This window comes from Phycodurus eques, chromosome 22 (assembly GCF_024500275.1).
Source record: "Phycodurus eques isolate BA_2022a chromosome 22, UOR_Pequ_1.1, whole genome shotgun sequence".
NCBI classification, from domain to species: domain Eukaryota; kingdom Metazoa; phylum Chordata; class Actinopteri; order Syngnathiformes; family Syngnathidae; genus Phycodurus; species Phycodurus eques.
Genome location: NC_084546.1, coordinates 4003730 through 4017924, shown reverse-complemented (window position 1 = coordinate 4017924; position 14195 = coordinate 4003730). Strand labels below are relative to the sequence as shown.

Here is a 14195-nt window from a genome sequence, read left to right as displayed (position 1 = left end):
AAACGTCGAACAATTGCATGTCTTCACCATTATGATGAATGTATTTAGATAAGAACGTAATGGGTTTAAGTAGTAGTAGGAATCATTTATACTTGTATCTGCAGAGTGTGAAGGGCCACGCATGTCAATTGTGCAACTCACATGGTTGGAATGAAACCGTTTGTCTTTACCGTTATGCAAGAAAAGTAAATTTGGATTACAAGTGTCCTTATCGCGCCGAATGGAATTTTAGGAAAATCATTCTTGCGAGTGACTGACGTGCGCACACATGCAACAACACAATCCGGTTTCAAAAACGTCATCCCGAGGTCACCTCACCTGCTCAGCCAAGCCGGTGACTCCTCACCCCGAGGGAGTCGGGGGGGCGATGTTGGCCCACCTGCACTGAACCCCTGCGGATACGAGCTGAGGGGTCGAAGGAGTTAAGACTCGTAGTGTCATTATTTTTAACAATGATCATAAAAACTACGAAGGATACATCAATGCTGTCTGCAGCACTGTGACGGCAGGTATTTTTTTTTGTGCTTGGAGAGTGCAAATGCTAAGCTAAGTTTCACTACAATGTGCGCAGGCTAACTATTGCTTAAATGTGATTTAATGACTGAAAAGTCCCCTTCAAGGTCACTCGAGCTTTATGAGGCGTGCGAGATAGGGACGAAGCGGCAACGCCTCCGCTCAAAATGTATAAACGCTGACTTCTTGTGTATTGATTATCACAATTACACACCATTACGCTTCTATTATCTGCACTGGCTGACGTTAATTACACCGGAGAGCCAGCGGGGCGCGCGGAGGCGGCGATAGAGACGACGGAGACGAGAGGGTGGCGGTGGTGTAGGCGGAGGCAGCGACACAGATAGATGGATGACGCGGCGACACACGCACTGCACCAAACTAATTAAAACAGAAACTTTTTGTTTCCAGCGAGTCGACAGCCAATGAATCTGGCGGCAAATGAATGCGTCCGCAGGGCGCAGGCGGCGAGGAGTTGCACGTCCGCGCGCGCGAGGACGGCCAGGGAGGCAGAGCCGTTGCCATGGCGACTGAGCATTGCGCCACATCATGCAGCAGAGTTAATGCGGCCGCGCTGTCACGTCGCCGCCGTGAAGTATGGGTAAAACATCCGCGACGCTAGTATTTGCTCAGCGTAGCAATATCACTGTGAACTGACAATACTAAAACACACGAACAGGGTGAGCCTCGCAGGGGCTCGCCACCTGTAACATATTAACGGGCTTTCACAGACTATTTCCAGGCTCCATTCATTGGCTCGTAAGCGAAGCCTCCCCCGTGGCGTCGTGTGTTCACGAGGCTTTGTAAAAAGGAAACGCGCAGCGAGAGAAAGCACCTCGGTAACGTGTAAGACCACTCGTAAGGCTCCTCAATGGGGGTCAAAAGAAGGGAGATGGAGCTCGCCTGTAAAGAAGCCTAGAAAATGTATGATGCACACAAAATATTTATTAAAAATGAGTCTTAGCAATTCACATACCTGCATTCGTCACTTATTTCTACACTCTTGCATTTGGTTAACCCACAATTAGTATGCAACTCGTCCATCTGTGAGACCTTCTCAAAGTTTCTTCCTTTTTTTTTTCTCGATGGGAGGTCTGGACCGGGGGATGTCATTGACCTTTGTAAATGGTGGGCCTTTGAAGCCATTTGAGACTCTTTTTGTGATTGTATAAATAAACCACCAGGGGGGAAAAAACAACTTAATATTGTTTGTCATAATTCAAATATGCATTTTATTTTATGTGCTATGGGAATCACAATTCAAAGTCATTCCAAGTTTTATGTTCCTGCCATTCTCCCTTTCCTTTCTATGCTGTTTTCCAGTAGATCTAAACTCCCAAGGAAACAACAGTGTTGTTGTTTTTTTGTCAAGTGACACACATAAAAAGGCCCATCAGGGAGTGAGAGTACAAGTTTTCAGAGTACTTTGTGTACAGACTTAAATGGTCACTGCCCCATATAAAAAAGGCCACTGTTTGTCGACACAGTTTTTTTTTAGAAAGCGGCGCTGACTGCAGTGTAACTAGGTTAGACCTCAGGGGGGGGGCCCCAGCGTGCAGACAATATCTGCCAAAGAATTATGACGGCCCTGCAACATCTGCTGCCTCCGGTGCAAGACAGACAGTGATGGATGGCCAGGTGTGCGGCTCTGTTTACAAGGTGACGTGACATGCGCGCACCCGTTCATACAAGTTAAAACAATAACCTTGATGACCGATCCGAAACGCAACTGAAAAAGACACCGAACGTGGTCGGTCATCAGGAAAATAGAAGTAGTCGGACATGTTCGAGCACAAACAGCAGGAAGAGACAAGCTGAAGCACACGTGTTTGCTTTGGAGCAGAGCCATTGACAGACATGCAAGTCTGTTGTCAATGGCTTGCGGTCTCCATGAATATTAAAATGCATCACTGTGTGCTTTTTTTTTTGGGTCACGTCTTCAATAACCTTGACGCTATCCCTACGTGCTGGCCTGGACGTGGCGGCGGCTGGGCGACGGCAGCGGGCTGTTGGCTTGCGGGGTCTTGCTGTCCGGGCGGGATCGGCGGCAGGATGGGCTTGACGCTGGATCCGGGGCGTCTGTCACAAGGCTGCTTGTCATCTATGAATGACAACGTGAGATGAGAAATGAGATCTAAATCGACTTGCGAGATATGAAAAGCACTCTCTGTGCAACAACCTTTGATCGTATCCACAGAGTGCCCTAGAGATTCATCTGAGCTGTTGGAGAAAAACGAGATGACAAGTGGAAGTTATAACAGATTCCCTGATGAAAGGAGTCTCAAAATCTAAACTCCACTTTGTTTTGTTGCCTGGTTACAAAAATGATGGCCTCTGGGACTCAATTAATCGACAGTCGCGTGATGCGCGGTGACAATACGTGAAGGAGACACTCACAAGCTGGGACGCATCCCAGCTAAGATGAGCGCAGACAAGAAGACACGTTAGGAATCCTCTGCACAAATACTGCGGGGCTGAGTAATGTTCAAATGTGCGCGTGCGAAGGGGCATGCAGCAGAAAATGCCCGATTGTAATTACATTTAGAATGCAACCTTGTGCATTTTAGCATTAGTCAGTCAATTTAATTCATTTTCTGCCCTCAAAAATCTACATTTAACACCCCGTTATAACAAAGCAATTGGAGCCTTAAGATACGAGTGACCTGACTAGCGACTGAGATACAAGCTGTCGTCCAAACGATTTTGCTTCGACTTGCTAGCAAAAATTCAACATACGAGCACTGCAAGGTCAGTCAACTCAACTCACTTCACAACAAGCAGCAGTTTAGCAGATAGAGAACAATTTCTGGAAAAAAGAAAAAGAGGAAAAAAAAACAAGGCTACCAACCGTTTATTGCAATTCCTAGTTGAAGTTGACTGTCATAACTAAACAAAACAGAAAATCACGTGGATTTAAGAGAAACGCACAACTTTGCCAGCCCGTAGCAGAATGCTAACACTCTATGCAAAATACCATAGACGGGCAAACGACTACCATCAATAGTCGTGCTGTTCGAACCCTTCAAACAACAGACATTTCCCATCAACATGTACAGACAATTTATAGTACGAACAGGCACATTTTTTTAACGCTCTGTGAAAAACAACTCTTATCATCGTATTTTACTGACTCAGAGTAGTTGTGAAACTCCTGTTCTTCATGACGGTATTATACTGCCCCTGGTGGCCAAGTCCCACACACCGGGAGCCACAATGATGCACAAACTTAAAAATTCTTTGCATTCCATTTAATTATGTTATATTACTCCATTTTATAAAGTAAATATTACAGAGTGCCATTTTCCTCCTTCCCAAACATGTTCCAATTTGTTTTTTAGTTTGTTTTTGGGGGGAGGCTGGAAATGATTCATGGCATATCCATTCATTCACGAATGTTTTAAGTGCGCGGTCACGAAACAAATTTAACTTGTACCTTAAGGCACAAGTATATTGCTTACGTGTCCGTATTGGCTTGGCTCCTGTATTGTTTGTTCCATGTGCTCGTTTCTACTTTTCGAGGTGAGGTGAGGTGAGTGGAAACACTACAACAAGGCCATCCAATTAGCCTCACTGCTGGTTTTTGCGGTGGACCACTACACCCTCAAGGTCAAACAGGAAGTCCAAACAAACCATCAAATTGCAGTTAGGAAAAGTGGGCCAATCAAGCCAATTTGGCCCCCTGGCAGGGAGAGGAGAGGGTCTCCACTCAGAGTTAGGCATGAGAGAGAGCGCAGTCAAGTGTGTGCTGCTTCAAAGTGAACCTTCTGATGAGCCAACTGTAGACCCCCGGACTCTTCCCCGTGACCGCCTCTCTCACCGGCCGCTCCCGCCTGCGGATGGAAGCCAGCTCCTGTAGAGGAGACACACGGACAAAAATAAAAAACCAGAGAAAAAAAAAAAAAAAAAAAAAACGCTGATGAGTGGCGGATGAGACACTTCGTTGCTGGTTAATTTCCCATTGGAACTCACAACAGGAGTCTTGTGGGGTTGCTGGGTCTTGGCGAAATAGTTCCTGTAGAGGAGCTCTGAGGGGTCGAGGGCTGTGGCTGAGTGGGACAATGTGGAGGAGTCTGACCTGAGCTGCTCCGTGGGGGGTTTCTCTGTCGTTTTACCCTCTCCTGAGGCAGGAAAATATTTATGAGTGCAGGTGTACCAAATGTTGTGGTTGGTGAATAACTTCAGGATGGGGGAGAAAAAAAATACAAAATTTTATATATATATATATATATATATATAGAGAGAGAGATATATATATAGGGAAAAATGTGACAATATTTATTGGACAACAGGAGCACCCAAAGGGAAAGGGAGAGGGAAATTTGTGCATTTGTGCACATCTCCAAAGGGAGAGGGAAAATGCACATATGACTATGTGCGGGTGCTCTGTTATTCTTCTTACCTTCTTCCTGGTCCTCGAGCAACAGGTAGTTCTTGACAATCCGCTCCAGCATCTGGTAGGCTTTGTCCCAGTAATCTGCACACACACAATATGCTCACGAACCCGGCTGCTGTACCGCCTCCCATCGAGTGGCAATGAAAGAAAAAGCTATGGGGACGTCAGCGGTGCATAAAAGTGATGAGTGTACTGCCCTCCCCGCGTGTTGGTCTCATTAAGAAAGCAGCTAAGACGTGCGGGCATGACAAACTGTTTGCCGGTGCTGCCGTGGCCTTAATACAAAGTGGTAATGGGATTGAAATTGTGCTCTATGGATTTTAGTGAGGCATGTTCATTTATCTAAGGCCTTATCAGCGACAAGGGAGTTTTTTTTTTTTTTTTTGTCTCTGTGAGGCAATGCGACGTCACAAAAAAATTTTTCTCTTTCAATGAAATCCACAAGATATCCTCATCGGCGTTGACGCTAATAACGCAAAGACAGGCGGAGGGCGTACCACAGCGGATGACGTTGTCGAAGAAGCTGGGCTGCTCCCGGTTGAAGTCAGCGTACAGCTCGATGCGCGATACCGCCGCCTCGATCTGGGCGTCGGTGTAGAGGTTTCGACTCCTCAGGGTGGCCTTGTAGTTGTCCACTATGGTGGGGAGGAGCAGGATATAGCGGGGTTCAAAGATGCTCTTCTTCAGACTCAGCACACCCTGTGAAAAAAATGACAGAAAACAGATATTGACCTTTAACACATCCTAAGGACATTTTGTGCCATTCACTATTTTCAAGCCGCTTTGGCTGTGAATGAATATAGGTTGGATTTTCCATTCAATCTGCCAAAGAATTGTCACCTCTCGTTTTAAAATTTGCCTACAATGCAACGCTACACAGAAAGCAACAAATATGTCCCATTGAAATCCAATTTTGACTCCATACTTATCTTAACATAATGATAAACTAATGTGATCCTGTCTGCTAAGACTTCAATTGAGACGACTGTACAGAATTGGGTTTCAATTTTAAATGTGTCCACTAGAGGGAGCTACTTTTCCGCATTCAAAGCATGCAGCAGCATTCTTCTCCTTTTACTGTTTTCTGTAAGGTTGCTTCGCTACTGAAATTCTAAGTGTGTGTTGCCACTGATGTTGAATATCTGTGTGTCTGTGTGTGTGTATACAATCTTTCTAAGAAGTCCACAACGTGTTATAAACTATTTCAAAATATCAATATCCAGCAGTTTTTGGGAAGTTGCCCATTTGTAATTATTATGGCAAATGAGAGTGGATATTTAAAGGGCTTCCTCAGGTTTAAAGAAGTTTTTAGAGGTTTTGATCATGTCTTCCACTCACCTCAAGCTCCATCTGCACGCAGCACGCCAGTCCTTCCCGGGCGACATCTTCAATGGCGTCCCGGCTCAGGCCATACTTGTGGCCGCCGTGCTGGACAGTCTGGAGGAAAGCCCCCTGCAATGGCACGGTCGGTCTAAATTAGAAACACGAGGTCACATATCCACAACATAGGCCTTTGAGAACTGTACTTTAACGCACAGGCGGTTGTAGGATTATGGTTTGTTTTTGTACCCGTGTCCCTCAATTATGCCACTCAAGCACTGAATAATGCAACGGAAGGTGCATGAGAGGAAGGCAAGGAGAGTTGTGGGCAATAAATTAGGTGGCTGACAACGTAAGCACACAGGAGGCCAGATGAAGAGGAAGAAGAGGGAGGAACGGTCGACCCGCTCAAAGCGTCACATGACACTTGACGGAAGGCACTGATACATGCGGCAAAGCCCACTAAGTGTAAACCGCATGACAGAGAGAGGGCCACGAGTCCTCGTCTCCGTTTTGTATTTTCACCGTGCGTTACACAAAATTAATCTAAATCTACTTTAGAAATCATTATGATGAACAATAGGTATTGGTTTACAATGTGTATATTTTTCCACCAGATGTCACAACATTTTCCCCATTCAAAGAATGCAGCAACATTTCAAAACCTCTTATTCTGCCAGGGTGCCTTGCGACTGAAACGAACAGTGTAGTGTAACATATTCCAACTAAACAATTCTAAAAACAACTTCAATCATTACTAAGTTTCCAAAAAGACGCACCCTGTGTACAAGCAGTTGAAACTCTTCTTCGCTGACAAAATGGTAGTCGCTGCCGTTCTCCTCGCCAAAGTAGGGCTCCCTGGTAGTATGGCTGATCCTGCACGAAATGGGGGCGGGGGGGATTCAGAGCCCATTGAAGAAGAGCGTAATTCATGACAAGGAATACCAGACTGACAGGGGGGTTAAGTCTCAGGACAAGACCCCTATGGCAGTGGAATGCATGTTAAAGAACAGAGCACTTACTCTAGACTAGATTTAGCTGTAGCCGCATGTGACTGGCGTACAGATTTAGTTACATTTGGATTTTAGCAATTTAAAATAGAACGCAAAGCATAATCCATAAAGGCAGAATAGGGATTGATATCTGATATTGAGATCTTATTTTAAGACTCTCCCTATTAATATTCGACACTGACCCATATGCAAAGTATTCGTCAAAGTCCTCACACAGGCGGTGGGCCATCTCCCTTTTCCCGCAGCCTTGCGGACCAGTCAGAACCACCATCGGATACGGAGCGTCGTCGCTGGGTAGAGTGCTGCATGGGCAAACGAAACACTTTTGACAGTTGAATTAAACTTCAATTAAAAGCCTTACGTGTTAATGAACACACTAGATGGAAGGGTCTTTTTTTCGAGTGCAAAAACAATATAATTATCTGCCCGTGATGGAAGTTTTTTGTCTTTTTTAAAGTGATGATAGATGAACTTGTCTATTTTATTGTCTTAGAGTGAGGAGATTGGAAAAAAGGCGCTCAGCACTCGAGCGACGACTGCGGCTGGTGTTTGTTTGGAACGATGTCAGATATGATGAGCAATGGAGCGTCAACTGGTTCGCCGAAGGAAATAAAGCAGCGATTTTTGTGTGTGTGCTTTTTAGGAGGATAAAATGACGACGCTGATACCAACGTGTCATAGAGAAGCTGAGGCTGCATCAGCTGATACATCAGATGGGTCATGTGATCTCTGGCCGCCACCACTTCCATGGGAGGGTCGTACTTGTTGATTGAAAACACCTGGATGAGCATAACACACACACAAGATCAGTGGTTTACTACCTCAAAAAAATACAAATTGTATATTTAAAAACAGTTCTAAAAGATTGAAGGCAAATGTAATGTGCTTGAAAGTTAAATCGAGCTGAAGTTAACTGGATTTAAAAAAAAACAAGCTGAAACCACTGTAACATTATGGACAGTTTGAACATTTAATTCTGTCATTCTTTCATGTCCCCGACATTTTGATTTCATTTCTGACAAACCTTCTCTTCAACAGTGACTCTCTCTTGGTCCAACATCGTCAGATGCTGCAGGAGGAAGAGCACCGACAGCCTGTAGTCTGGCTGCTCCTAATACACAATACCACATATTAAACACGGTTACATTTGACAGTCAAAACTGAGAATTATTCTCTCTGTAAATGCTGATCTGTTCATTTATTTTATTATGGAGTTTGAGTTACCTGCACAGGGTTCCCTAAAAGATTCAAATCCCTCAGCAGGAGAAGACTGTGAATGTATTTACACTCCTCAATCTCAGAAATCTACATTATTTCCCCCCAAAAATAAAAAATAATTTTGAATGATTTATTGTGTCAAATTGTTAAAGTGTTGCACTAGCGTTCCATTTCTGGCATTGTACAAACACCTGATTTCTTTCCATGTCGATGGAGCCGAGCAGGTGGAGGTTGCTGAGACCAGCGAGACTGCTGATGTGGTTCAGCGACAGATCAAGTGTCTGTAGCCTCGACAGGTTCTCCAGACCTTTTGTGCCTTTCAGCTGGTTCCCCCTCTGGACACACAGACAAGACATTTAACGGACCACAAATGCACGCGATGATTCCCTATAGCTCAAATTAAAAGTGAGCCACGGTCACTCTGCAGGCTTTGGCGGGCCCGCTAAATTCTGACAGATGGGTGCAGGCCAACAGCTGGCAAGGTGCTCATTCAGCACAAAGCCAAACCTTCGCGGGCACCGCTTGCTAGTTTACACGCTTTGACTAAAGTAGTTATATTGCTGCCTGGCAAGCGCTCGTCGAGCACGCGGCCTGGCAGAGGGTGGCTCTCCGCATGTCGGGAGAGGGCGCGAGGGACAAGTTTGGCTGCGTGGGGGGGTTGGGTTGGGTTGGGGGGGGTCAGGTGTAGGGTGGACCAGCCAGGACCACTACAAGTGGGCCGCTGCGGCCAGCTGGTGGGATTTGAAATAGGGAGTAATCCTACTAGATTGTCATGTACCAATTTGATTGTTTCCTCTCTCTTCCCTACACGATTATTAATGCTTCAATTATTAGATTTCCATAATTAATAGGTTGGATTAATTAATGCAACTTTCAATCATGTCTTGACACACAAACAAAACAATTGCATTCAAAATTACTATAGCTTTAAATCCAACACAATTAGGACTTTGACGTGAAGGCAATACATTGTGTTTCTATGTCAAAAATGTAGTGTCCACTTCGGAGCGTATTAAACAGCTTAACTCTGAATAAAAATAAATCCATAAAATAAAAAAACAAACAAACAAAAAAAATCTTCTATCTTGGACTGTACTGAGGACTGACCAGGTTGAGGTCTGCGAGCGGCACGTCGTCCAGACTGAGGATGCTGGCGATGTTGTTGTGCGCCACGCTGAGATGAGTCAGCTTGCAGCACTTCTCCAGACCGTGGATGCGCTTCAGGCGGTTGTCTGAAACGTAGCGCGTCAAGGCCATTGCGTGACCGTGCGTGCGTCTGATTTTTGCATATTATAAGGATACGGTCCAGATCGAGCTTGACGAGAGCCTCGTAGGCCGACATGTCCTTCATTTGTGTCAAACTGTTGTGCGAGAAGTTGACCTCCTGTAAAAACAGCAGGCAGAAACTGACTAATTCCACCAGGATATTCAATTAGCTGAGCATTCAAGGGCGTTCGAAGCCTTTTCAGCATGTTTGGAGTGACGGCAGATGGCATGCGGGCCCGTCATGGGGAATAACGCAGCCACCAGTCAAAGTTTGTCTTCCGCTGTCAGCTCAAGGTCCTGCTTGCCGGTACCTTCAGATTCTTCGGGGGCTCGAAGCCAAAGAAATCCGAGATCTCGTTGTGAGAGACATCCAAGATGACGAGGAAGGGCATATGGCTCACGCAGGATAGATCTCGGCAATGGAAAAGTAATGAATGCAATTAATTAAAAGTAAATAAATAAATAAACATCAAAAGTACACACATAAGCATTTACCTGTAATTCTATTGTTTGACAGCTCCAGCTTTTGCAGGTGAACAAAATTACACAACACAGAGATATCCCGAAGCTTGCGACCCTAATTAAAAATTAAAAATAAAAAATAAAAAAATAAATAAATCCCATAAAAGTCACCTGAACATTTTTGGGGTTTATAAACTGTGAAAGTGCATCTTACAGAGAGGGCCACATGATGGTACGGGTGCTGAAGTCCAGTGTCGAAGCGCCCGAGGCGGGTCACGCAGCTGGACACCAACCTGGCACTTAAAATGATGTCCTGTCACCACAAATAATGCAGAATAAACAAAATTGTGTTATTTACTAATTATTCCAGGGACTGTTTAAAGTCCATTCTAGACTTCAGGATGACTATTATTAGGGGCGGGGGGTGTTGACAGTCGGACATATATGCAGATTGTTCATTTCAAAACACAAAAGTGAGCATTATTTATTTGTTATGGAAGGCAGACTTTGAGATCTTTTGTATTGAAGCTCAATGCTCCTTAGCTTGTAGGTGTGCTTAATTAAATGCCCAGCTACTATAAATTCTCCCACATATATGATCAACTTGAATTATTAAAAAAAAAAAAAAAAAAAAAAAAAAAAAAACGTAACCACATTTCCCTGGTAATGAGTCATTCAATGCATTTATTTATTCTTTTATTATATAGCAAGGACATGGCAAGTTTCTCCATTTAAAGTCACACTTACCCTGTCCGCCATGTCCACGCACCTGGTAGTCTGTTCTCAAGGCGCTCGGCTTGACTATTGGTTGGTTATTACAATTATGAAATGATGAAAAGTCGTCAAAAAATGTCACGAGTCGACGGGAACAGACGACGTCGTTGTGACGTAATGCAGCTCGCTGTCTAGCAATTAGCACACCAAGGCTTTCGGCAGTGTCGCCTAGCAACGTGTCAGCACGAGGGAGAGCGGGATTGTGGGTAATGGAGTTTTTCCGCATCTACCGCATTGTGTAAATCCACCGACTGTCAAATCGACGCTAACGTAGTTTAAAACCATGAGAAATAGCACAAAAAGGCCATTTTTGTAAAATACCTATAAAGTCAGAAGACGTGATAGTCCAATGATCATGTTTATGTTGGCACTAGGACGAAAAAAAGACATTTACAACGCACGACATTGGGTGAGTTCCTTACCTGGTGGACGTGAGGTAATCAAGGACACCTGTGTAGTCAGGTGACGTAGTGACGTATTCAAATTAATAAAATGATTGCTAAATTAAACATGTCAAAATGTGTTGTACTTACATCACTTATGATGCTGATGGGAATCTTTCATGCAGTTAATTATTTGTTTACTTTTCATTTGCAGGTAAATCAAAATGGCTGCTGAGCAAAAGCACCTTAATATCTCTTGCATATCGTGGAATCATAACAACCAGAGTAGTCAAAAAAAAAAAAAAGCATGATCAGCATGCGGTATCTCGACTTATATGCATTTATTTATTGATATATAAAAAAAGTGTGAGGAAATTTAAGTGATGAATGAATACAAAGCAGATGAAAGCAGCGCTTGACATGTTTGACATTGTGCATTCTAACACAGCTTGCCACTTAACATTCTGCTCAAGTTTCCCATGTATTAAATTGCAGCGAGTAGCAGCTTTTTAAGGGTTGACGCCAAGTTTCGTCAAACCCATCCAGGGGGAACCCGCAGCTGTTTTCCCATCGATCCTGGGCCAAAGTGTCAATATGATAGATTGCGGGGACCACTGGGGTATTGACAAAGCCCTCTTCGTCCTCTCGTTAAGTACTCCTCTCCGAAGTTAATGAACTAAAACACGGGCGGGCCGCTTGAGGGGGAAGTTTCTGTTCCAGGATTTCAGTTTACAGAGGCAGATAGAGAACATTTCAAATGCAGTATCAAAGGAATATGAGGGACATAATTATTTCCAGAAAAAACATATCAAACTATAACAAGAATAGTCATCTTTTCTGTTCGCGATTGGTCAGGTGGGAAAAAAAAAGTCATGAAAAACTTGGAAAGTCAGTAAAAAAAAAAAAAAAGGCTGACCACCCACTGATTATTTTTCTACTATTCAGTATTACTTTTTTTTTTTTTTTATTGTAAGGATTCTGACTTAATTCTTGTAACACTGTGATTTCTTTCGGGGAATTTTGACTTCATTCCCAGAATTTGAATTACTTTGCACAAGAACATACAAAAAATTCAGACCATAAATAAAGTCATGTTACCAGATTAAGTTGCAATTATTATGGCGAAACAAGAACCATTTTGGGTTATCACCATTACTTTTTTTATACTAACTTTCTTCCAAATAATAATAGTATATAATAATAATAATAATAATAATAATATAACAGTATATACAGTGGTCCCTTGAGATACGAGTGACCCGAATTCCGAGTTTTTTTTTTAGATACAAATTGTCATTCGGCGGACGTTTTTGTTTGACTTGCGAGCAAAAACCTGACATGTGAGCGCTGTATTTTGGGAGTGACTCAACTCACTTTACAGCGAGGAGCAGTTTGGCGTCTAGACATTTTTTTTCAAGCCGTTTATTGCTCCTCACAGTTGAAGTTTACTGTCAAATTAAACATCAAACAAACAGAAATGCATGTGTTTTTTAAACAACGCAGCCTCCGCTAGCTTAATGCTAACACCTAATAGGAAACGCTATGGACGGGCTAACCAAGAGCATCTATGTGGCGGTGTTATAAACTTATCAGCGATGGCTATTTGAACACAAACAGTGAAGTAACACATGTAGACCGATACTCACAGGCCTGTATGCTTTATCTTATGCGAAGAACCATTCATATTAGCGCGGCCTGCTGAGGAATGAGGTGTCTTTGTATATTATGTACGTTTGTACACACCAGAAGGATCAGCACAATGTTCATTGAATTGAAGCAAAAAGTGTGCCGAAAGCTTTTTAATTCTTTAAATTCTGTTCAATTATATCATGACTGTATGTTTTTGTATGTTCTTTGTTTAAAGTACAACATTATAGAGTGCTATTTTTCCTCATTAAAGAGCACATTACAAAAATTGTTGTTTTCTTTTGGGCAAGGCTGGAATGGACTAATAGCATTTTCAATGGGGAAATATGATTAGACATACAGGTGTTTTGTGGTCATGAGCGTAGTTACGGAACAAATTAAACTTGTATCTCAATGTACCACTGTACACATCGTCCGTTACGGGACCAGTTGCCGAGTGGCTTTAATATGACATTCATACGTTATATGACTGCGGGCAGGAGGAGTGGGCCCGTGGGAGGGCTTACCGCAGAGATAGGGATGTAATTGAAAGCAGCCATTAGCCTGTAATAGGAAAATTGAGATGAGATGGGCCCTAAGTCTGGTGGTCCGATCACACGGTGGTGATCTTCTTGTCCTTGCTGGCCTGCTTGATGGCGGCCTGCTCGCACACGATCTCCTTCAGCCGCTGCAGCCGCGTGTTCTGGGTGCTCAGGTCGCCCACGCCCGTCTGGCTGCGGTGCAGCAGCGACAGGGCGTTGATGTACTCCAGCTCCGTGTAGCGCACGCCCTGGTCCACCACCAGGTTGAGCAGCTCGTCCGCCGTGTTGTACAGCATCTCGTAGTACTGCCTGAGCAAGAGGAAAGAAAAAGAGGCAAAATGAAAGAGCTCAGGGAGACATTTTGTTCCCATGTTTTGCAGCAGAATCAAAAGCAGCTGCTGTTGCTGTCGAGCACAATTTTCTCAAAGAGGACTTCAAGGAGCTCCTGACGGCCTGGTGGAAAAACATCAACATGGTGCTTTTAATGAAATAATGAAACTGTTGTTGACAGCGCCAGCCTTGCACGGGGAACGGTCTCCAACGTTGGACCAAAACATTGCATTTCGAGGTCACAATGAAAATCAGTGGGGCAACATGCGACTACATATTTGAACTGATCATAACAAGGTTCATGAAAAAGGTCTTCAGGACCCATGCCTGAAATTAAATGAACAGGAAGTTGGCC

General features: G+C 43.8%; 2 protein-coding genes across 2 annotated transcripts in view; both read right to left on the bottom strand.

Moving 5' to 3' along the window:
- Positions 1 to 2473: 2473 nt before the first annotated feature.
- Positions 2474 to 10944, bottom strand: lrguk (leucine-rich repeats and guanylate kinase domain containing). Its single transcript, XM_061667474.1, is given in 20 exon segments — positions 2474 to 2548; positions 2550 to 2614; positions 2693 to 2733; positions 4275 to 4363; positions 4483 to 4631; positions 4913 to 4987; positions 5404 to 5605; positions 6245 to 6358; positions 7006 to 7102; positions 7422 to 7541; positions 7912 to 8018; positions 8264 to 8350; positions 8464 to 8544; positions 8649 to 8792; positions 9565 to 9689; positions 9760 to 9841; positions 10035 to 10135; positions 10219 to 10300; positions 10400 to 10498; positions 10933 to 10944. Coding segments are annotated over 20 exon segments (1947 nt in total).
- Positions 10945 to 11674: 730 nt separating this feature from the next.
- Positions 11675 to 14195, bottom strand: part of exoc4 (exocyst complex component 4) — a 61127-nt gene continuing 58606 nt past the window's right edge. Inside the window, exon 20 of the mRNA XM_061667619.1 lies at positions 11675 to 13819. Within this exon, the coding sequence (XP_061523603.1) occupies positions 13582 to 13819 (238 nt within the window). The 3' untranslated portion in view covers positions 11675 to 13581. The remainder of the gene's footprint in view (positions 13820 to 14195) is intronic.